The 24211-nt window shown below is 42.1% G+C and overlaps 1 protein-coding gene across 3 annotated transcripts in view; it reads left to right on the top strand.

The window, feature by feature from the left end:
• The window catches only part of plpp4 (phospholipid phosphatase 4), a 262282-nt gene that overhangs the window by 158499 nt on the left and 79572 nt on the right, over positions 1–24211 (top strand). For all 3 annotated transcript variants that reach the window (XM_080205293.1, XM_080205295.1, XM_080205296.1), the window contains exon 5: positions 11320–11444. In XM_080205293.1, coding sequence (XP_080061419.1) covers positions 11320–11444 — 125 coding nt within the window. The remainder of the gene's footprint in view (positions 1–11319; positions 11445–24211) is intronic.

Here is a 24211-nt window from a genome sequence, read left to right on the forward strand (position 1 = left end):
GAATGGGCTGGAGGTATCCAAACTCTTGGGATAAACATGGGGCATGCTAATTCCTTGCTCTAGACTGTGAGGCAACCTATCCCTCCGTAGATGAAGGAGAACTCATGGAGTGCTCCTCTCTGTTACTGTCCTGAAGGGAAATAGCCTTATTTACCAGCCCTGCCTCTGGTAATGGAGACAAGATTCAGGTTACCAGGGCCAGCAGATAAATTGCCTTATTGGAAGCAGCAAAATCCTTAAATTCTTGAAATAAGAACATAAGAAATAGGAGCAGGAGTAGGCCAACTAGCCCTTCGAGCCTGCCCCGCCATTCAATAAGATCATGGCTGATCTGTCGTGGCTCAGTTCCACATTCCCGCCCTCTCCCCATAACCCTTAATCCCCTCTCTTATCAAAAACCCATCAACCCGCTTCTTAAAAATATTTAGCGAGGTAGCCTCCACCACTTCAACGGGCAGAGAATTCCAGAGATTCACCACCTTTTGAGTGAAGAAGTTCCTCCTCAACTCCATTCTAAACCGCCCCCCCCCTTTATCTTGAGGCTGTGCCCCCTAGTCCTACTCCTACTCCTACTAAATCCCAGAGAAAGAGTTAACTAAATATGCTGTAGCCTTGGAGAGATTGTATCCTTTATACTTTGCAATCAGGCAGACATTCCTCCCTCCAAATGGACCCGTAAGGTCCACAGGCATTCTTTCAATGTCTTCACATTGAATTTACAGACCTGCTTAGATCTCTCAGAGTGGGAATGTATGAAGATGCTCCAGGAATTATTGCTTTTGTCAGGATGATTTGGAATGGCATGACAATCTTTGGGTGTGTGTGTATGGCAAGGCAGAATGGTTCACTGGAGTCTCCGGCAAACCAGAGAGGCTGTCCGGCAACTTCTACTCTGTGCTGGGAACCCTTGGAGAAACCCGAGATCACCATATGCTTCGTGACCATCTGTCAGCCTCTTCTCAGCTGTATCAAGCTCCATTTTTGGACTTACATCGTCTGGCATTCTGTGTGAGCCGACCCCATGTGTCTAATTCCACAGTACTGGCAGCGCACGCCATCCCTTCCGCCCAGCCAAGCGACTTGTTTCTGAGGGCAAGCAATAAGGAGAATGGAATGGTCGGTGAGTGGGTGGCAGTGCTGCCCAAGGTAGAGGGGATTGAAATTCCTTCTGTTTTCCGGAAGGTAAAATTCAGTCATGTTAACTTGCGAGTGAGCAGCGTGCTATTTTATACAGACGTTGTAGATCACTTAAAAGAACCTGGCAGTTGATGAACGTTTGAAAAATACAGAGAAACAGTTAAGAATGGATATATAATCATGAACCAGCTGAGGCACATTGATTCCCACATTGCCATCCTGAAATGCCTGGCCAGAGCTAGTTCCAATGATTGACAATGTATTTGCTTCATAATAAATTAATGTGCGGATCTCTGTGCTTCCTCCCGCAGTGCCCTGTTATTCCCTGCCATTATATGCTATCTCCTCCTGCAGGAGAAATGTGTTGTGCTAATTAGCTGTAGCAGTCTCCAGATCATACAGCCAGAATCTATCAGGACTTGTGAAGTGGACGATAATGATTATTGACGGACGGCAACGCAAAATTTGGATGTGAGATTTGAAGGTGCTGGAATGCATTACAGGGAGAGAGACAACTGAGGCCACTAATACTGAATCTCGTGAGTTCTGAGGCAAGAAACAAAGTGGATGTGATACCCCAAAGGGCAATCCATAAATTTTAGAGCTCTCAACATCCAACTCTGTTTCAGTAAACTTGCTTATTATTCAGCTGACAACTCATTTACTATTGCTAATCCTGTAACATCGCTACGTTCGACTCTAATGGGATCCTTGAGGTTGTCGAGATGCCACCCAGTCAAAGATATTACTTCCTACGTGACCCGTGCTGCTGCATTTCAAGTTTCTCCCATTTATTTCAATGTTTGCAGTCCACTTTTTGATTTTTGGCAGTATAATTTCAGCTTCAGCATGAGTCGCAAAAACCCAGCTTGCAGGTGCAGCAGGTGGTCAGGAAGGCGAATGGGATGCTGGCCTTCATAGCAAGGGGGATTGAATATAAAAGTAGGGAGGTCTTGCTGCAGCTGTATAGGGCATTGGTGAAGCCGCAGCTGGAGTACTGTGTGCAGTTTTGGGCGCCGCACCTGCGCAAAGATATTTTGGCCTTGGAGGGAGTGCAGAGGAGGTTTACTAGGCTGATACCGGAGTTGAGGGGGTTGAGCTATGAGGAGAGGCTGAATAAACTGGGCTTGTACTCGTTGGAGTTTAGAAGAATGAGGGGAGATCTCATTGAGACGTATAAGATGATGAATGGGATGGATAGGATAGAGGTGGAGAGACTCTTCCCGCTCAAAAAAGACAGTAGGACTAGGGGGCACAGCCTCAAGATAAAGGGGGGGCGGTTTAGAACGGAGTTGAGGAGGAACTTCTTCACTCAAAAGGTGGTGAATCTCTGGAATTCTCTGCCCGTTGAAGTGGTGGAGGCTGCCTCGCTAAATATTTTTAAGACGCGGGTTGACGGGTTTTTGATAAGAGAGGGGATTAAGGGTTATGGGGAGAGGGCGGGAATGTGGAACTGAGCCACGACAGATCAGCCATGATCTTATTGAATGGCGGGGCAGGCTCGAAGGGCTAGATGGCCTACTCCTGCTCCTATTTCTTATGTTCTTATGTTCTTAAAATATTATGTACATCCTCTTCCACTCTCGCAGCTATTGCTTTTAAATAGATGGAGCTCTATAAATGAACAAATTGCACCATTGAGCTGTAGAGGTCTACAGCACAGGAAAGGCCCTTCAGTCCATGCACCAGTCAAAAACAACCATTGAACTATTTTAATCTCAGTTTCCACCACTTGGCCCGTTGCCTTGTGTGCCTTGGCATCGCAAGTGCACATCTAAATACCTCTTAACTGTTACAAGGGTCTCAGTCTCCTCCACCCATTGAGTTCCAGGTTCTCACTCTCTGGGTGAAAAGGTTTTTCTTCACATTCCCTCTAAACTTCTTGCCCCTTACCTTCAACCTATGCTGCTGGTCATTGAACCCTCCATCAAGGAGGAAAAATACCTTCCTGATTATTCTTCATAATTTTATACATCTTAATCATGTCATAAAATCCCTACATTGCAGAAGGAGGCCATTTGGCCCATTGAACCTGCACCAACAACGATACCACCCATGCCTTTTCCTCATAACTCCACATATTTACCCTGCTAATCTCCCTGACCAGCTTTACAGTGTTGAGATATTATTCCGGGACTCATGTGAGTTGTTATCTGTTCATCCAGTGCCTCCTGCTTCCTGAGGTGACGTTGCTTCTCTGGAGAATATTGTTGCTATGGTGAGGCAATTGTTGTGACAATTACTTGAGACATTATGACATTGATATCTCTAACGTTGTGTTTGTTAGGGAACAGTTGACCTCTGAGGCTGACCTTCATTCAGTTCCTTGCTCGGTTAGTGAAATCAAATTTGCCTCATCAGCTGTGTGTCATGAAGGAACAGTTTGTTCGATTGTACGTTTATGTCCACAGTCGCAATGTTAGATTTGGTCTTTCACTTACACTATATCCAATCGAGGTGCCAACTACCCTACACAGGTCTCAAGCTGCCAAGTGGGCAGGCTTTTGTTGGGGGCATTGAATGTTTGCACTCTGACTGGCTCTGCAACGCGCAACTCTGCTAATAATCTGATAACTTTCTCAAAGTGAACAGTAGGTTATCATTTGACTTTGCTCGTCTCACTCATTCCTGTTACTACTGGCTTCGACAGTTTTTGTTTTAGCTGTTGGAAGAGTAGTCTGAGTGTTATATGACCTGGACTACTTTCCAAACTTTCATTGGGTGTGTTTCTCCACTGGAAGGTTGCATTGTACACATCTGGGCTGAATCTAGTAGATTTTTTGATGCTGCCTTTGGCAAATTCCACCACTCCCTCAACCTTTCGATTTGACTTGGGATAGTTTGGGGATAATGCTGAATCTTCGAATCATTCGTGAAACATCTGGATTCTTCATTCATGAACTGAGGGCCACTGTCACAATGTCAAGAATGCCATAACAACTGAAGCGTGTTTTCAGGCGTTCTGTGGTCTCATTGGTAATCATCAAGTGGTCTAACTCTCAGGCAGTTCTCAGGCTTAGAACACAGTTGGTTTCTGAAAACAGTGTTGTAAGTCAAAATGTTGTAATCAGAACTGATTTTCCCATTGGAACAATGGTCTAAATGAGGGATTAGTTCCTGAACCAAGACCAGAAATCACTCATAGAGCAGCAATAGGGTTAAATGCTCCCAATTCTTGTCCTGTCAAGTGGCTAAGGTGACTGTTGATGTCTGCACGCCTTAGTACAAATTCCTCAGTTAATGTGAGGGATGTAATGAAGCCATCGATCAATGTCAGTTGCCTGATTAACCTTGTGAGTCTGAACAAATGTTAAATAGGACGTAAGCACATAAATGCATTAAAATCATGATGGTTTTGCCAAAAAAAATTAACAGAATAAAACACTTGTTTCCAACTAAATAAAGACAGTTTGACCTGTCCACTTGTACGGGTGGGCAGCACAAAACATCGATGCACACATATGAATGTCATAAAGTGAAAACCAAGAAATTAAAATGGGGGGTCAATTTTTAAAAATCATACGTACCATTTATCATAAGTCAAAAGTCATAAAGTCAAAGACTGCCTGCAGTGTAAATAGTAGTCCATGGTGGCGAGATACTCAGTTCCAGTGAGTGTAAAGAGATCCACTTCAAGCATCGTCCAAAAATGGGGGTGGGGGGGTGGCCTTCAAACAGATCAGACTGCAAGTCTTGACAAAAGCCCACAAAGGTTATTTCATAGAACCCTACAGTGCAGAAGAAGAATCCCACCCTCGCCCTATCTCCATTACCCCATGCGTTTCCCTTAGCAAGTCCCCCTGACACTAAAGGGCAATTTATCATGGCCAATCCACCTAACCCGCACATCTTTGGACTGTGGGAGGAAACCAGAGCACCCGGAGGAAACCCACATAGACACGGGGGTGGGGGGGAGACGTGCAAACTCCACACAGGCAGTGACCCAAGCCGGGAATTGAACATGGGTCCCTGGCACTGTGAGGCAGCAGTGCTAACCACTGTGCCACCGTGCTGCCCCAAATACAGACTCAGGACAATTTGCAATTCCTGACATTCTAGTGGAAAGAACAGGCTTCTTATTATTTTAACAATGATCTTGCTGAAGTTTGTAAGGTTATTGGAAGGAAATGACATTTGCATGGAGTTAGCAATGCATGCACTACCTGCAGGTGGTGTACAGCCCCATGTAGCTAGGAAATCCACTGTGACAACATTTCCCGGGGTAGGTGTGGACGGGTTTACCCACCCTTAGTGTAATTGATTCCCGATCAGCTTCTGCTCGATTGCCCCTGGGAGATTGGCAGAAACATGACTGATTTTCCAGACTATTCTGAGCTAAAAATTAGACAATGGCAAAATGTCAAGAACGGAATGTTTCACTTGGCACATCCTTTAAAAAATATGCTGGCAGTGGCATAAATAACGAGAGCAAACTGTGAACATTATTCGTAACTGTTTTCATCAGCACGGCATCATTGCAAGGAATTAATGACCCAATACATCTATTCTCCATAATACAGTACTTGAGTAGTCTTGTCAGCCTGTTAGTTATTTAAAAGCTATGAATGTGAGAAGATTTCCCGATACCTACGTTATTAGAGGATGCTTTACACACCTTGCTACATTTTATGATTTGTTACCTCATTTTCCAAAGCAACACTGCTAAACCCAGTTTGCGCATTTAAACACAGCTTGATGTATTAGACCAAATCAGCAATTTATGGTCACTTTTGCATTCCTTGCTCACTGCTGGTTGTAAATGCAGGTCTGGAATCAATAGTCAATGATTATAATAATCTGAGTAATCAGTCTTGTCACAGGCTCATTGCATTCCCTAAACATCTTCTCACAACATTTAGAAGCAGGCTTAAAACACCAACTGGCTTCCCGTTAGTGTTAGCCCCAGATCTGTTACTTGAGTCTTCAACACTAAAAAGTGCAACAGCAACGCCAGTGTTGCCAATGGCGCAGATTCGATGTATTCATTAGATTTGGAGTCATTGAGTTTCATCACAGTAATCTTCCATCTCACCCGACTGGCCCACGTTATCGTTTCGCTGCTTCACACTTAGGTTTGTTTTAGAGTATTTACAGCACAGAAGGAGGTTATTCATCTCCTCATGCCTTGAGTCAATATTTCTAGCACTTCAAAATCTTCAAATAGCTACTCATCGCGTTGGTTGCATTCTTCCATTTGACCTGATGTTCTTTATACCTACAGAAATAATGTTTCTCAGAGTTCCCAGTTTGCCCTTCTTGGATCAGGGCGACTCAACTGTGATTATTGGCCAAAGAAAGGAAACAATTTTGCATCAAGAAGTTGCAGTGAACTAAGACTTTTTTTTTACACCAGTTACCACAGTGGGTTGGAACTTGAGTGCAAGATATCTGACAGTACACGCTATCGGTGAGAACTTTTCCTGAGTTGAATTTCGTCCTTCAACTCAGAAGATTTCTGTGCCTCAATTTGTTGGAAGTTTCAGCTAACAGCGGTGTGATAAGACCAGTGGGGCCCACTGCTCTTCTCACACCACTGTTAGCAGCAGTCACGGGCGTTCGGCCTCTGATCTTCGGGTAAGCGTTCTCCTAGGTGGCCTTCACGACACATGATAACACAGAGTCACTGAGCAGAGACTGATAGCCAAGTTCCGCACACATAAGCACAGCCTCAACCAGGATCTTGGGTTCATGTCACACTATCTGTAACCCCCACAACTTGCCTGGGCTTGTAAAATCTCGCTAACTGTCCCGGCTGGAGACAATACTCATCTCTTCAACCTGTGTTTAACCCTCCCTCCACTTATATTGTCTGTACCTTTAAGACTTGATTACCTGTAAAGACTCGCATTCCAACCATTATTTTGTAAATTGAGTTTGTGCCTTTATATGCCCTGTTTGTGAACTGAAATCCCACTCACCTGACAAAGGAGCAGCGAGCGCTCCAAAAGCTAGTGGCTTGTGCTACCAAATAAACCTGTTGGACTTTAACCTGGTGTTGTGAGACTTCTTACTGTGTTTACCCCAGTCCAAAACCGGCATCTCTACATCATGGCTACCCAACGGCATAGCTCATTAACTAATGAGAGGAAAGGATTGAAAAATAAACTGAGATGATTAAATTTGAGTCATCTGTGCAGGAATGAGGAGAAAGAAAGAAAGATTGGGTCAAAAGAGAGAGCAAGCAAAAAATGGAAAAGAAGAAAAGAAAATAAAATTGGACATTTTTTTTCTAAATGCCCAGCAACAGTTCACTTCACTATCTGAAGGAATGAGGCTCTCAATTTTAACTGTTCAGTGAGGTTAATTGGTAGTCATTAACAATTAGCACTTTGTTAAAAGGATACCTACATTATTAATTACTGGACTAAACTTTCTTTGGTAAGTTTGATGGGCAATTAACACACAGATCTAACATGCTATGATCCCAGTAGATGTTAATCCTGGATGGGAAGATTCCAAAATAAAATCCTGGCTCACAGGACTGTAACTTTCACTTTGTTAAAAAAAATGTGGAGGAACAGTCACAAATTAGTTTAAACTGTATGCAGTTTTGGTCGCCACACTTGCGGAAGGATATATTGGCCTTGGAGGGAGTGCAGAGGAGGTTCACTAGGCTGATACCGGAGATGAGGGGGTTGGACTATGAAGAGAGACTAAATAGACTGGGTCTGTACTCATTGGAGTTTAGAAGGATGAGGGGGGAATCTTATAGAGACATATAAGATAATGAAGGGGATGGATAGGGTAGAGGTAGAGAGATTCTCCCTGCTTAGAAAGGATAGCAGGACTAGAGGGCACAGCCTCAAGATAAGGGGGGGACAGTTTAAATCAGAGTTGAGGAGGAACTTCTTCACTCAAAGGGTGGTGAATCTCTGGAATTCTCTGCCCGTTGAAGTGGTGGAGACTAACTTGCTAAATATATTTAAGTCAAGGGTAGATAGGTTTTTGATAGACAAGGGAATTAAGGGTTATGGGGAGAAAGCGGGAAAGTGGAACTGATCCACTTCAGATCAGCCATGATCTTATTGAATGGCGGGGCAGGCTCGAAGAGCTAGATGGCCTACTCCTGCTCCTATTTCTTATGTTCTTATAAACAAGAAATGAAAATATTAAACATAAAAAGTTTGATTATGATACAATACTCCTTTACTCCTCCCTTATCTGACAAATGTGTAGTTTTCAAACATAACACCCCATTCTGAAACCAAATGGCTGATACCACTCAACCAGTCTTCCATGGATTTCTTCTCTCAATCCCCCTCCAGATTGTCACAGGAGTGTTTGCAAAGTCATGAAAGACGTGCTTTAAAATTGTCTTTCAAACAATGCTTTCCATCAGCGTTAAGAATCTTCTTCAGGTTTTCTAACCAACCACGCTGCTTTTCCTCCAGTACCAGCTTTTCCATCTCTCATTTCAGGGTTCCTTTGTCTTAAATGCTTTTACATAAACTCAGGTACTCTGCCCCAACAGAATCTTATTGCTCTGTCACTGAAAATAAAGAGCAGTTGCTTCAGGTATGTGGCTTGTCTGTAGCCAACTTCATCATCTCTTCCCTTTCCATGACTGACTTGAACTTCCATAAACAGTAACCTGTTCCCAAAGGCTTCTTCTTTGTTACTTTAACTTTTGACTTCTTGGAAACTTCTCTTCATTTCTCTAGTTTCCTTAACTAGCTATTCTTTTTGTTTTCTGCAGTTGTTTTCTTAACCTATGCTCTATGGTATAGCTCTTCTTCTAGCAAAACTGAGAGAGATGTTCCCCCCTCTCCTTCTTCTAAAACCAAGTGCTATAAAATCAGCTAAAAATACATTCAAGAAGCCTTCCCACCCTAAAGGAATCCCTGATTGCTAAGCAGTAACTTTTACTTCTCCTAGCTTGTTTATTTTTCACACCATAACCCTCTCTAAGCACAATAGAAGCACAATTTTATCTGAAACCAAAGGTCCCCCCAGATACAAACACATTTTGTCAACATGAATCTGGCTATAGGTATACCCTTTTACTCTTTACACAGAAACACTAAATTAAACCCACTTAAGACCATACTCCTAATAGTTAACAATAAATATATAGTTACTTAAAACTACCTCGGTTTTCCTGACAGTACATTCTCAAAAGTAACAGGGTGGAGAATGACAAAGTACTGTTTGTACAATGCAAATGATGGAGCATTGTAAATCAACCTGCAAGTTCTGGAGATTTGCAATTCTTGGCATATCTCTTACTCCCCTAAATTTGCACATTATTAATAGCCTTTGTCCTTCATGCATCCGTTTTTCAGAAAGCTTCAATGCATTTTCTGGAATTCATACGTTTCCAGCATTTCCAACTCTAGTTGGATGTAGTCCTGGAGATGTCATCACCTGATGACCTATCTCCAACCAAACCACCTCCACCATTGCTTATCTAGCACACCAAGTGGAAAAGAGCTTCCTCATTACCAGATTGGATAATTCCCGATTGCCTCCCATTGCCATTGTAAATTTATAACTGGTAAACAAAAATATTCAAAGAAAGTGGAAATTATTCATCTGGGTTACATCTAAAATATCTGGAAGCTCCAGAATAATCCACAAAGTGTTTGTTAACATTGATTATGCAGCCCCTTTTTAATAGCCCTGAGAAGTGAAGACTATTTTGTAATTGGGTCTGAGGTGCTTTTAATTGAGGCAAACTAACAGTGAGGTTAACATCAAAACCAAAGGCTGTAGGTACTGTATCTGTGTACAGATATATTAAAACCTGGATGTCCAGATGTACTTACGATCAACTTTTTCTATTACAAATGACTTCTGTGCACATTTGTAATTAAGACTGACTGTATAAACTTATCATAATGTAGTATTTTTCCCCCAGTGAAGACACTTCAGTGGGAAGATATCATTAGCATATTTACATCGTAAATGTGGGCAAGAGGATTTATAATGGAACTATGGAAATAATGGTGCTATGTTTGACCCTAAAGTGGAGTCGAATTACAGCTGCACGCCTTGGCCCAGTCACACCCATTGTTTAACTGAAGACCAAACTTTATCTTGACTCCAAAGTAAATCAATTACTTTATTAAAAAAATAAATTTTCTATATCTGTATTACATGATGTAAAGCACCAAATTACATTTCCTGTTTCAGTAATTTGTTCTTTCAAGTGTACATACAGCCTAAAGCCTTATTTTGAAATAAAAGACTATAAGCGTGCACTTTTACAGATGAACAATGTTATGAAACAATTCAAATGAAATGGCAACAGGGATTTTGCTTCTGCGGCCTGTAATCTATGTGTGGACTGTAGTCTAGACTGGCCATCTGTACTGCGTGGAACATGGGGAAGTCATGGCCGAGTGGTGTTATCAGATTATTAATCCAGAAACTCAGCTAATGTTCTGGGGCTTCAAATCCTGCCACGGCAGATGGTGAAATTTGAATTCAATAAAAAAAATCTAGAATTAAGAATCTGCTGATGACCATTAAACCATTGTCAATTTGGAAAAAGCCATCTGGTTCACTGATGTCCTTTAGGGAAGGTCCTTACCTGACCTGGCTTACATGTGACTCAGAGCCACAGCAATGTGGTTGACTCTCAACTGTCCTTGGTCAACTAGGGATGAGCAATAAATGCTGGCCAGCCAGCGACACGCATGTCCCAGGAATGAATTTTTTAAAAATTATTTTTATGAGTGTGATCTTCTGTAAAATTCTTCTCCTGCACATTGTTTACGCCTCTCGTTTCTGAAGTCTGTACATATCAGAATATGCGTTGCTGCTCCACTAGTTAATTCACAACTTTGTACATTGTACAGAAGATGATAGGTAGAAGAGAGGCTTTTCAGTCATCAAGAATTTTTTACATCACACCAAAAGCTCAGTTGAGGCACAATAAAGAAAGTCCTCAGTTATTTTGTAGGCTGTAACATCAATGCTAGGAAGTGGGAGCGTTCTAATGGAATTCCTTTTGATTGAATGACTTGAGTGAACGCACATTTCTTTTCATACGTTACATGGAAAACCCACAACACTCTCCAAAACATTTCTTCTAAGTGAATTATTTTTAGAGCAAATAGTTATATAATTTGGGCAGGTCTGATATAATCACCCAGCTATCAAAGTATTTGCCCCTGAGATTACATTTTCCTTTACAAAATCATCAAACTGTTGTACTTTAATATGTTTTTTCCCTTTCAGGCCGCGACCTGATTTTTTTAACCGTTGCTTCCCGGATGGTGTAATGAACCCTGAGATGCACTGCACAGGTGATCCAGATGTGGTGTCAGAGGGAAGAAAGAGTTTCCCCAGCAGTCATTCCTCCTGTAAGTCTGAGAGAACTTTTTTTCTTTTTTGCATTGGCTTCCATTCTGCATCATTTTCCAACTCATGTGCAGGTCATTGTATTCTCACTACATTTCTTCAACTAGAAGTTAGAAGAACAACTATGGATCTCTCTCTGATCAATGTGTCGGTGCTGCTTCAAAAAACTCACTCCCCTGTGATGTACCTTGGGATTCCAAAGGAGAATTTCACATTAGCTTAGTTGAGAGTTCTTATGAAACAAATTTACACTCTAAATCAAAACTCAACAAGTTGAAACACGATGGCACAGTGGTTAGCTCTGCTGCCTCACAGCACCAGGGATCCAGGTTCAATTCTGGCCTCAAGTCACTATGCGGAGTCTGCACGGTCTCCCCATGTCTGTGTAGGTTTCCTCCACACCATCGAAAGATGTGCAGGTTAGGTGGATTGGCTATGTTAAAGTGCCCCTTAGTGCAGGTTAGGTGGATTAGCCCTGGTAAATGCGCAGGTTTACAGGGATAGTGTGGAAAAGAGGGCCTGGGTAGTTGTTTTTCAGAGAGTCAGTGCAGACTTGATGGACCAGAAGGCCGCCTCCTGCACTGTAGGGATTCTGTGAATTCTATGTTGTGTGGCCTTCCCAAAAATAAAAATTCCAAGTTGTTAGAGCAGGTGATTCTTTTCCACTGCTTAAAGGGAAAAGTGGTTTTATGTGTGAAGCTGGGGAAGATGGAAAGCGCAGGAGAGAGGACAGTGGGGTTAGTTATAGAATGTTCTAGTAACAAGTTACCATTGAAAATTCCAAAAATTACAGTCTCTCATGTAAATCTTAAATGTAAATATTAAAGTCAACATCAGAGGGAAATGAAAACTTAACTAATGTTGCAGACTTTAGCTCAAATTAATATGGTAAAGTTAGGCATCACCGACTTGCCCATTGTAACTTTGGTGAAAACCCCGGGGAAGCCGAGTAGAAGAGTATTTATGTTGGATCTTCATAATTCATGATAATTTTCTGTTACGGCCAGAAATCAATGTACCCCCTCCAGAAATTCCAACTCAGTGAGTTCACTGGTACAAGCCTCTGTTATATTTAGATCTGTATTTTTCTTTTTTAAAAGAAAAATATGAAACAACTAGCATTATTTTTCACCACCCTAGTGCTATTTTTCTTTTCCTGCACTGCTATGGAGGTTCAGAGCATAGAAGGGGACCATTCGGGCCAACGTTTCAATGCCAGGTCTTTGCCAGAGTAATCTAAAATTAATCCCATTGCTCTCCAGAACTTTCTATCTTCCCCAGCTCCTTTAAATGACACAATAGTCTTTGCCTCAACTGCCCTCTGCAGCAAAGAATTACTTGCTTCAACAACTTTGTACGAAAAGATTTCTCCAAACTCTTCTCCTCAATCAATTAGCGGCTGTTTTTCAAAAGCACAGGTGAAAGGATTTGACTTCAATCCATTATGGTTATTTGATCCTTGAGAAGAAGTAATCAATGAGCAATATGAACTTGACTAGGTACCTGTGTCAGCAAAGATCTGTTATTTAAGATGGAGAAGAGAAGGAATTTTCTATGCAGGGAGGCCAAGATATTGAACATATTCACAGTTGAGATAGACAGATTCTTGAACTATAGGGGTATCCAGAATTATGGGGACCAGGAAGGAAAGTGAAGGCCAAGATCAAGTCAGCCGTGATTTCATTGAATGACAGAGCAGGTTTGAGGAGGTGTATGGATTATTCCTGCTCCAATTTCTTACATTCTTCTTACTCCAATGCACTCTCCTGCATGACCAACTCAACAGATGTATGCTGAAAAATATAAAGTATGTAAAAAAAAATCTTTGTGCAACAAAAGCACAATGCAGGGAGAGGTCTACCAGTACTCACACACAATACAGCATTTCACCAATCCCCCATGAGTTACTTCAAGCTATTGCAGAAGATTCAGCACTGGTTGTGATACTGCTTTGTTTACTAGGGTGGGCTGGGATGGGGTGATATTCAGGGGTAAGGACCTCTTTAGAATTTGTTTACCTTGATGAGTTTCATTCAATTCTTGAAATTGTTCAATTTGAGCTTTCAAAGTGCATAATAAAGTTGATGAAAAGCATTAGGAAGATAGGAAAGTTTCCATTTATTTGTACTTTAATGCTTTGAACTCACAACATTTCAGCTAACTAAATAGTGACCATGTGACTCTTTCAATGACTTCCATGTTTTACAATTTCTTGCCTGAGTTAGTGTCAAACCACTGAAAAAGTTAAGGTTTCAGTTGGAACTCCTTTGAATGTTTCTGATAGAAAGCAATTGCGTGATACAGCTTAATTTAAAATTTGATATTATGTAAATATGATGGTTTGATGAAATTATATATAAAAAGTGACAGTTTCATGAAATAGATTATTTCTGCCCTCTACTGACTCAATGCAACATCATCATTTAATGACATGCCACAATAAATTGCGCTGAAAGCATATTTTTTAGTATGGCGTTCAATCATTTCAGCGCAGCCGAATGTGGTAAGGTTGATAGATGGGACGCTATTGCTAAATTTAATTCTATCAAATTTAGGGCATAATTTTTAACTTGGCAGCCACAGTGGTACAAATTTAGATTTGTATAACCCATTACCATCTCACATTGGAGAAAGCATACACAGCCAAATCTATGCTGACACTCCTCAGTATCTGTGTCACAGCTCCAACATACTACAACAAAGAGGTGTGCAAAGGTGGAGTATTAGCCTCCTGGTGGCTGGGGGCTTGCCAATTTTCTTCAGATTGGTTGTTACAATTTGTCATGTTTACAATTTATAGTTAAGAATGTTAATACTGTTGCCTGTCTCCTGTACATTGAATGCTGTTACTCCTGCGTCTAGGAGATGCTGGTGTAGTGGTAATGTCACTGGCCTAGTAGTGCGGAGGCCCAGCCTAATGATCTGGGGACATGGGTTCAAATCCCATCACGGCAGCTGGTGGAACTTGAATGCAATGAATTTATTAAAAGTTGGAATTGAAAGCCAGCCTCAGCCATGGTGATCATGACATTATCATTGACTGTCAGAGAAAAACCCAGCTACCCAAAAGGAAATCCTTACATGGTCTGATCTGTTTGTGACTCCAGACCCACACAGTGAGGTTAACTCCTAAATGTCCTGTGAAATGACTGAACAAATCCTTCAGTTCAAGGGCAATGAAGAATGGTAAACAATCACTGGCCTTGCCAGTGATAACTACAACATATGAGAGAATATGGCAAGGTGGGAGGCGGGGGCATCGCAAAGTGCCAGGAACCCTGGGTTCAATTCCAGCTTTGGGTCACTGCCTGAGTGGAGTTTGCATATTCTCTCCGTGTCTGCGTGGGTTTACTCCGGGTGCTCCGATTTCGTCCCACACTCCAAAGATGTGCAGGTTATGAGCCATGCGAAAATTGCCCCTTAGTGTTAGAAAGATTAGCAGGATAAATAGATGGGCTTACAGGGATAGAATCTGGGTGGTATGACTGTTGGTGCAGGTCTGATGGGCTGAATGGCCTCCTCCTGTACCGTAGGGATTTTACAGATCCATTGTTTCCCATCCTGAAGTCCTGGTAGGCAGTGTAAGGATGTTTGATGAGTTGATGATTACAGCTTGTGTAAAGGTTTCTGGATGCAGAAAGGGACATTGATGTATTATTCAGATTCAGTCCCGATACGTTAAATAATGCCAGACCAGAGTTCAGTGTGAAATCTGATCCATTTCAATCTGCATACGTTACTGCAACCCTTTGCTAACACCTCTGAACACCTTCTACTCCCAAAACATCTATATCTAAAAGATATAAAATAAATACTTATGCCTGTGTCACCTTCTGGATATTACCTTAGCAGAAAGCAGGCCAAAATCAGTGCGAGTGACATCCTGGAGGGGAATAACATTGATCCTTTCCTATCCGATTATAAACTCTGGCACCAAGATACCACCTGAATACCTTGTGCAACATAGTGCAATTGATGGAACGGCAAATGTCACAGGCCCCACAGAGATAGAAGATGTATTTGATACGTGTTTGGGCTGTCTCCCTTTATAGCGAGTAAAACACTTTTATTAATGTGAAAATATTTTGTGCACATTTTGATGTATAAGTATATGATCAACAGAACTCCTGATTGCAAACAATTCTTTAAGAAATATTAGCTGTACTATTAATTTAATAGCGCAGTAGCCTGTCGTTCTCAGGGGGAAAGACAGGTTGTGATGGGTAGACTGTGATTAACTCACTTCAGAGTTATCAAAAACGCAATGTTTGCTGCAATATTTTACTGCCACATTTTGGCATCATTCTTAGGCGATTCAATCAATTCTCACAGCTTCTTGCTCTTTAAATGCCCTTGGGTAATTTGTTCAGCAGTTTGCTGTTCATCTGCAGTGAGTTGTTTTTCCTCTGGTGTCCATCACTAGCGCCGCTTCATTGCTATTCTCCTGGTATCCCTCTGTAACTCGAATTGCCCGGGGACATCATTATGTCATCCTCATCCCTCATTCCCTTCACCTGAAATATGGCATTCAATTCCTCTTATTTCTAAGTGTTCTGCCGCAAGTCTGTTTTCCAGTCTGTGGCTATAGGACCCTCTTGTTTCAGTACCTCTTCGCAGAGGTACCTCTTGTGAATCAGGCCTGGCATTGCTTCTGCATGGCAGCTGTTAAAACTTATACCATTAAACTTCACTTTCAGGAGATGGAAATATATTGCGCACTGATGTGAACATGTGCGCACTTAGAAAGTATTCACCCAAACCCCTCAGAAGAGAATTGAGTTGATCCTGTATCAGATCAAATAATGACACTTGGAAGTGGATCATTTCAGATGGTTCCCTGCATTGCATTTTTGACAACATTAGCTTCATAACACGAGGTGTTATGGCGAAAGGTGTAAACATTAAGGGTTAGATTCTCCGGCCCTCTGTCGTGTGTTTCTCAGTGGCGGGAGGCAACATGTCATCACTGACGGCAAAATTCTCTGGTCCCACCGCTGCTGTCATTGGGATTTCCCATCGAAGCCACCCCACACCACCAGGATACCCACGGGCGCGGGTCCATTGCCAGTGGCACCAGAGAATCCCACGCCAGCAAATGGCTGGAGAATCCCATCCTAAATCTTTAAAAAGAATTACAAATTGCAAAGTTAAATTATTCCCAAGATATGGACCAGCAACGTAGGAACGATTCTGTGATTCAATGTGGCTGATTTATATTTGCACTGTAGCTATCGGGAATAATGGATTCTTGGTTTAAATTGTATAGCCAGACTTTCACAGTTAGCATTGTGACCAAAACCTAGAAATCGATATTAAGTTTAAGTTTATTTATTAATGTCACAAGTAAGCTTACATTAACACTGCAATGAAGTTATTGTGAAAATCCCCTAATCGCCACACTCTGGCACCTGTTTGGGTCCACTGAGGGAGAATTTAACATGGCCAATACAACAAACCAGCATGCATTTTGGACTATGAGAGGAAACCAGAGCACTTGGAGGAAGCCCACACAGACTCGGGAGAACGTACAGACTCCACACAAACAGTGACCCAATCTTAAGCTTGCCAGTGAAGTGGATGGAAAAGCACTTGGAGTGCTATTGCCCAGATGCCCCAATCTTCCAGTGAACTGGGAGATGTCCTGACCCCCACCCACTCCCTTCCACTGATCACTCCCTGTAATGGTCCCCCCCCCCTCCAACCCCCTCCACTCCTGCCCATCTCTCCCTGTGCAATCCACCCCCTGGGAGACATCCTGACCCCCCAACCCATCCCCTTTCACAGATCACTCTCTGTGCTGGTTACTCCCCCCAGTGCCACCCACCAACTGCTTCCTGTACCAGTCCTTCCCTTCCTCACACCTTTTGCTGATCATTTCCTGCTAATCACCACCACTGCAGAGCTCCCCCCACCGATCACCCCTGTCTGCAGAGATCCCCTCGTGCCTCCCAACCTTGGCAGAGCTTCCTCCCACCTTGCGTCCTCTGTCATAGTCCCACTCCCGCTCAGGCCTCACCCCCTTGGTACTGCCCAGCACAGTTATGGTGCCTGGTGGGCGATGCCAGGTGGGCACTACCAGGCTGGCACTACCTGTTGAGCACTGCTTGGCCCTGCACCTGCCCTTCTGAGGGCTTCAATGGCCTCCGATTTCCCTCTCGGCATGGATGTCACATCTGCTCCCTGTTGATGGAAAGACTTCATACGCCAAGGGAACAAATGTCTGGGAAGCTGGAACCAGTCATGCCAGCCCCGTTAATGTCACTTAAATGATGACTTCAATATTTAAATTGCAGTTCTTGAAAAGCTGACAAGAGTACATAATGCAGAAAGGAAAGATAAAGAAATAGACACAAAGAGGTCTCCAAAATGTGAGCAAATTTAAAAAATGCAAACTGCTGGTGATATGAAATATAAAAGGCAGGATAAATGCTGGAAGCACAGGACAGACCCACCAACACCCAGAAGCTAATTAAAGATAGGTCCAATGCCCCATCGCCTGTGAATCTGGATTCTCTTCTCATCCCCACTTTCCAGTTCCATCATTCTCAAACTGCACTGACTTCTAGCTGTTCCTTATGTCACTCCAGCAATTGCAGCTGACCCCAAATCAGCTCCTTCACTGCCACTGCCACAGTCCTTCAGTGTAAGGCAGCGATCAATTTACGCGGACAGCTCCACTATCCTTTATCTGTAAATCCGAAAAAAGAAGCACATCTAAAAGCTGCACTTTACTTGAACCTCATTGACCTTTAGCTCAGGAAGTCTTGTTTGCTCTGTTTAGTTTGCAGTGTTTGTGGTGAACATGTCAAAAAGGAACTCTTTCAGGTGCCCTGCATTTACTATTCAGTGATACATCTTACTTTCCTCGCCATTTGAATTACTTAAAACCAAAGCTAGCCTAGGCTTGGGTCATTGCAATGTAAAGTTTATATGCAGCATCTAAGAAACTAAATGGTGTGAAATTGAAACTGTAATCAAGCCTCGAGGGTTTTGAATAAGGGATACTCATGCTTCCTTTGGTTTGATTATCTGCTGTCATTGATTTCAGTACAAATCTACAAATCCCTAATACCCCCTTTCCCCCATCTCATTTTGTGCAGTCCTGTTAAACAGCTTTCTTTTTTCTTCCTGTTTTGATAAAGAATCTTTTTCCTCTTCAGGTACTAACTTCTATATTGGATTTGGAACATTTGATTTTCCTTCCTTGTGAAATGATAACCATTGTTGAAAAGTTCACACCCTGAGCATCTCTTGTTTCTCAGTTAGAAAGATACAGAATAGAGAGGCCTCATAGGGAACAATAGAACAACAGGGAAATCGAGGGTGGAAATTGTTTTTATATATACACTTTGTCAATCATCTTGAATCTCAGACTCAAATGAAATTGAATCCAAAGTCCATTCCGTTGCCATATTTAATAATTCCCGTTGCACGTTGGTGCACTTGTTGCTGGCAAAAGCCCACATCTCAAGGGAAGAATAATAACTAGATTGGAATGCATCAAGCTGTATCTTATTGTATTTCAATGGCTGGAATCTGAAAGAAAGCATTTTAATTTCAGAATAGACGTACGGTGAATTGCTGTCATGGGGCTTCTCCTGAAAGTTAGGTGCTTGGTTACAATAAAGAAAAGGCCCATTGTGGCTCACTGGTGATTTCCTTTTCTAATAGTGTGGAGTGGATGGCTATTGAGAGCATTAGAATGTGAATTAAGATGTCATGCTTTGTGTTTCTAAGTATGGAAGTCAGCATAAAACACACAGCATCAATCAGAACGGCTTTGGTGGCACAATGGTTAGCACTGCTGCCTCACAGCGCCAGGGACCTGGGTTTGATTCCTGGCTTGGGTCAGTGTCTGTGTAGAGTTTGCACATTTTCCCCGTGTCTGCATGGGTTTCCTCTGGGTGCTCCAGTTTCCTCCTACAGTCCAAAAATGTACGAGTTAGATGGATTGGCCATGCTAAAAAATTGCCTCCAAGTGTCAGGGGGACTAGCTAGGGTAAATGCATGAGGTTATGAGGATAAGACCTGGGGTGGGATTGTGGTCAGTGCAGACTCGATAGGCCAAATGGCCTCCTTCTGCAATGTGGGATTCTATGATTCTAAGACAGTCATGGGCTAACTTTAAAACAGAAAATGCTGGAAACATTTTTCAAGGCAGATGGCAACGGCAAATAAAATATTGGCAGAGAGGTGGTTTTGTGTTTAATAAGGAATATGCTATTAAAATGTTCATGCACTATGGTTGGCACTGCTGTCTCACAGCACCACGGATTCAATTCCACCTTGAGGGACTGTGTGGAGTTTGCACATTCTCCCTGTGTCTGCATGGGTTTCTTCCGGGTGCTCAAGTTTCCTCCCACAGTCCGAAGAAGTCCACATTAGGTGCATTGGTCATGCTAAATTGCCCCTTAGTGTCGGGTGACTAGCTAGGGTAAATATATGGGGTTATGGGGATAGGGCCTGGGTGGGATTGTGGTCAGTGTGGACTTGATGGGCCAAATGGTCTCCTCCTGTACTGTAGGGTTCTATGATTCTATGAATGGCCTATGCCTATATTCTATGTTTCTAATACTCCTTCCAGGCTGTGAACTTCCTGCTGCTATCAATCTTTTCAGCAATCCTGTGGAGTGGGCATTATTATTATACTTTAACTATCAATCGCCCTCTGAATTGTTTATCTTGCTATTTGTCAGATCTTCTCTAATTGTGTTGGCATTGTTCATATAATCACAGAAACAGAAGAGATCATTTGACCCATTATTGTCCCATCCATTAGTATAGGATGAAAAGTGTTGTTTCTTGCACACTATACAGACAAAGCCTATTGTTCATAGAGAAGGAAAGGAGAGGGTGCAGAATGTAGTGTTAGAGCCATAGCTAGGGTGTAGAGAAAGATCAACTTAATATGAGGTAGTGCTGAGTCTTTGAAAGAGCTGTTGTGTATAGTCCCACGCTCCTGTTTCTTTTTTTGCCATTATCTTTTGGTTAAGATCTTAAATCTATGACCACTAGTTATTGACCCAGTCACTCGTGGGAATAGTCTGCTTTATCTGCTCCAGAAAAACCTTGCATCGTCTTGCAAAACTCTATTAGTAACAGTACATTTAGAAGATGGGATCATAAGTGCTGACAAGATCATCAGTTTTGGTAATGAATAAAAAAGAAGGCAGTACTTAAAATGGCCCTGCAATTGTATATGTGTATGGGCTTAAAGATTATAGTGCTGATGAAGTCAGTTGTAAGAATGTGCTTAAATTGAGATGACTTTAGGTGGCATTCAAATTGAGATTGAACCATTTGAAAGATATTTTATTCATTGCTTTTGGTTTTCATGAACTCCGTGAAGTCAGTCATTTTCTCACAGACTTTAGCTGAGCAGTTTAGACTCAGTGAGCCGCAGTAACAATGTGGGGAAAGCAATTGAGAACAGGGAAAACCGGATCTCCAGCAACAAGGTAGAGGGTCTCGGTGGCGGAAAACCAAGAACCAAAGAAGGAAAAGAGAAGTCAGCTGTTCAGGAACAGTGAAGAAGATCACACTCAGAGCAGGTCTGAAAAGATGGAACAGTCCTAACTGAAGTACTGCCGGAGAAGGTCAGTGAAGGTGAGAGAGGGGTTGGCCACTGTGCTTCTGACAGAGATTTCTTGAACTGTGAAGCTATGTAATTACTTCACAACCAGCTAACTGAAAGGTATTCTGTTTCCATGCTGTGGTTCAGAAGCTGCCTTACTTTTCAAGATTTGTCCGGAGATATATTAGGATGGTGACCGCAGATTCATCTTTTCTTTTTGCCTGTAAAGGATTGGGGGGGGGGGGGAGGTGAAATTATTTTCCCCTTACATTAACAATCAGCAATATATTTGTACTGCACAAATGGTGAGCATGCAAAAAAAAGGAAACTAATTGAACTAAGCAGGAAATTCTACAGTTGTGGCAGACGCTACAAGGTACAAAACCTGTTCTATTCAATCGTGTTGAATGCATCATTTGCTTGGAAGGAATATATTTGAATAAGGAGGACTAAATGTTCATTCAATATGTCTAGAGACTGCTTCATTTCTAAAATAAAAAAAAACAATCTGTAATATTTCCACCTCAGTTCATTTAATCACACACCCCGCAGCTAAATCTAATTAAGTTGCTTAAAGAAGTGGTTAGCATGTGAATAACCCAAAAGAAATAAATGAGAAAGGTTTATCCATGGATCAGGAATTTTGCACACAGTTTACGATGTAATTTAGACTCCTGATATATTGTGGATAGTTTTTATATCTGCTTACCCCAAGCCAGTTGTCATTTTTAATAATGTATTTGTTGGAAATGATAAGCATTTATTTTAACATCTTCATTGAAATAATGGGGAGAGATTTAGTAGAAGGGTGTTGTACATTTCCATGATGTCAAAATAGGACAGAAACCAAAATCTCAGCATAATCTAGAGAATGCTACAATATGACCTATTGCCGATTTAATAACCTGTTTGAAGTCATAACAAAAAAAGTTCATATGGAGGATAAGTCGGTAAGGTAGAATTTATTGAAAAGGCATATTCATACTTCACAATGCTGAACAAATTATGGCCGCAAAGCCAATGTTGCCAGCAAGACACGGTCGGTACAACTGGGGGAGGCGAGAAACTGGACGCATTTCTGATTTTCGCCTCTCATCTGATCCTTCTGCCTTGCCTTCTGCCTGGTGGGATGAGGGCATATGATTGTGTCCAGAGTCTTTAGAAATCTTCAGGGGAACAGGGTCCATTGGTTGAATTGATAATCTTTGGCCGGAATTCTCCCATCCCGCCTGCCATTGGAATTCTAACAGGCCGGGTGGGCGGGCCATGTAAGGGCCCACTGAAGTCGGGTGGGAATCTCTGGATTTCAAGCGAGTGCGGCCGGAGAATCCCACCCTTTGTTTATGTGAGCCCCTGAAGTCCCAAATTCATAACCAGTCAACAACTGCAGTTAAATAAATATAAGAACTAGGAGCAAAAGTAGGTCATTCGAGCCTGCTCTGCCATTCAGTATGATCGTGGCTGACCTAATTGTGATCTTATTGCCACTTTCCTGCCAGTTCCTTCACCCCACTACCCTTGACTCCCTTACCAATTAAAAATCTGTCTAACTCAGCCTTGAATGTATTCTCTGACCCAGCCTCTACTGTTTGCTACATCAATGATCCTCTGAGAGGAGAAATCCCTCCCTATTTCCATCTTAAATGGGAGATCCTTTATTTTTAAACTGCGACCCTGTGTTCTGGATTCCCCCATAAAGGGGAACATCCTTCCAGCTTCTATGATGTCAAGTCCCCTCAGAATCTTATAAGATCACCTCTCATTCTTCTCAGCTCCAATGAGTATAGACCCAACCTGTTCAATCTTTCCTCATAAGACAAACCCTTCATTCCAGGAATCAGTCTAGTGAGCCTTGCCTGAACTGCGTCCAATGCAAGTATCTTCCTCCTTAAATTTTACACTCTGTTCTCTTGCAATAAAAATCAACATTCCATTTAACTTTCTAACTACTTCTTATATCAATATGCTGACTTTTGTGATGCGTGTACAGATCCCTCTGTGCTGCAGCATTTGGTAGTTTCCCTCCATTTAAATAACATTCTGCCTTTCTATTCTACCTGCCAAAGTGGACAGCCTCACATTTTCCCACACTATATTCCTAAATTTTGGCCCACTCGCTTAACTTATCGGTTTCCCTTCACAGGCTCTTTGTATCCTCCACACAACTTGCTTTCCCACCCACCTTCATGTAATTAGTAAATTTGGCTGCAATACAGTCAATGGTCCCTTCATCCAGGTCATTAATATGGTTAAGGTACAGGCGATGATAACCATCCCAGAATAATGCACAATATCCCTGTCAAAATAACATGGCACCACCTGCTGGTTGGTGTGATGAATCAGATGAGATGATGAAGCTATTTGGGTTGGTTAATGCCTGTTTTCTGGGGCACTGCAAATGTCTTCAGCACTTCAACATGGCATCTTCAGTCACTCTCCAGTGGACACCATTCTGTGTCGGCATAAGTATTACCCACAGCGAGCGTCTGCCAGAAGTATGCAGAGCAGGCCGATTATGACATTCTTCAATGTATAATGCTGATTTGACACCAATACCCAATTGTCTGAGCTGTGCTGAGTGAAAAAGGGAGGGGGTAGAAGTAAGGAGGAGAATTTGCAAAAATGTATGAAATAGTGAACAGCTACAATATTCTACAAAGAATAGATCTGCTCTGACAGACTATAGCAGCCTGTTGATAAAGTTCCGCAGACAATCCAACTCTTGTTCCTGGATTCGTTAATATAATCCAAATATATTGAGAGAAGTGTATTGTGTAAAGATATTCTTTCCCTTGTGAGAATCAGGAGCATTCAACGTCATGAGGTTACAGGGATAGAGCCTGGGTGGGATTGTCGTTGGTGCAGGCTCGATGGGCTGAATGGCATCCTTCTGCACTGTAGGGATTTTTTGGAATTGTTTGGAAAATCAGCATTGAAGATGAATCAGGAACATAGTTTGTTTGCTGTCTCGCTGAGTGTTTATATGGTGTGCGTTCTTTAATTTCCTCTGAAGACTTTGTTAAGTTCTGTTTGTCCGTTGAACTTCATGCTGAAGGTTATAGGTGCAAGATTATAATGTGTAGCCAGCATCAGTCCCTGGGGGGGAGAAGATAACCAGCATTGTGAAGTTCGAATACACCTTTCCAATAAGTACTACTTTAACCACTTGTATTAATCTTACCGAGACCAGTCTTC

Source organism: Carcharhinus amblyrhynchos, chromosome 17 (genome assembly GCF_965287045.1).
Source record: "Carcharhinus amblyrhynchos chromosome 17, sCarAmb.v2.hapA, whole genome shotgun sequence".
NCBI classification, from domain to species: domain Eukaryota; kingdom Metazoa; phylum Chordata; class Chondrichthyes; order Carcharhiniformes; family Carcharhinidae; genus Carcharhinus; species Carcharhinus amblyrhynchos.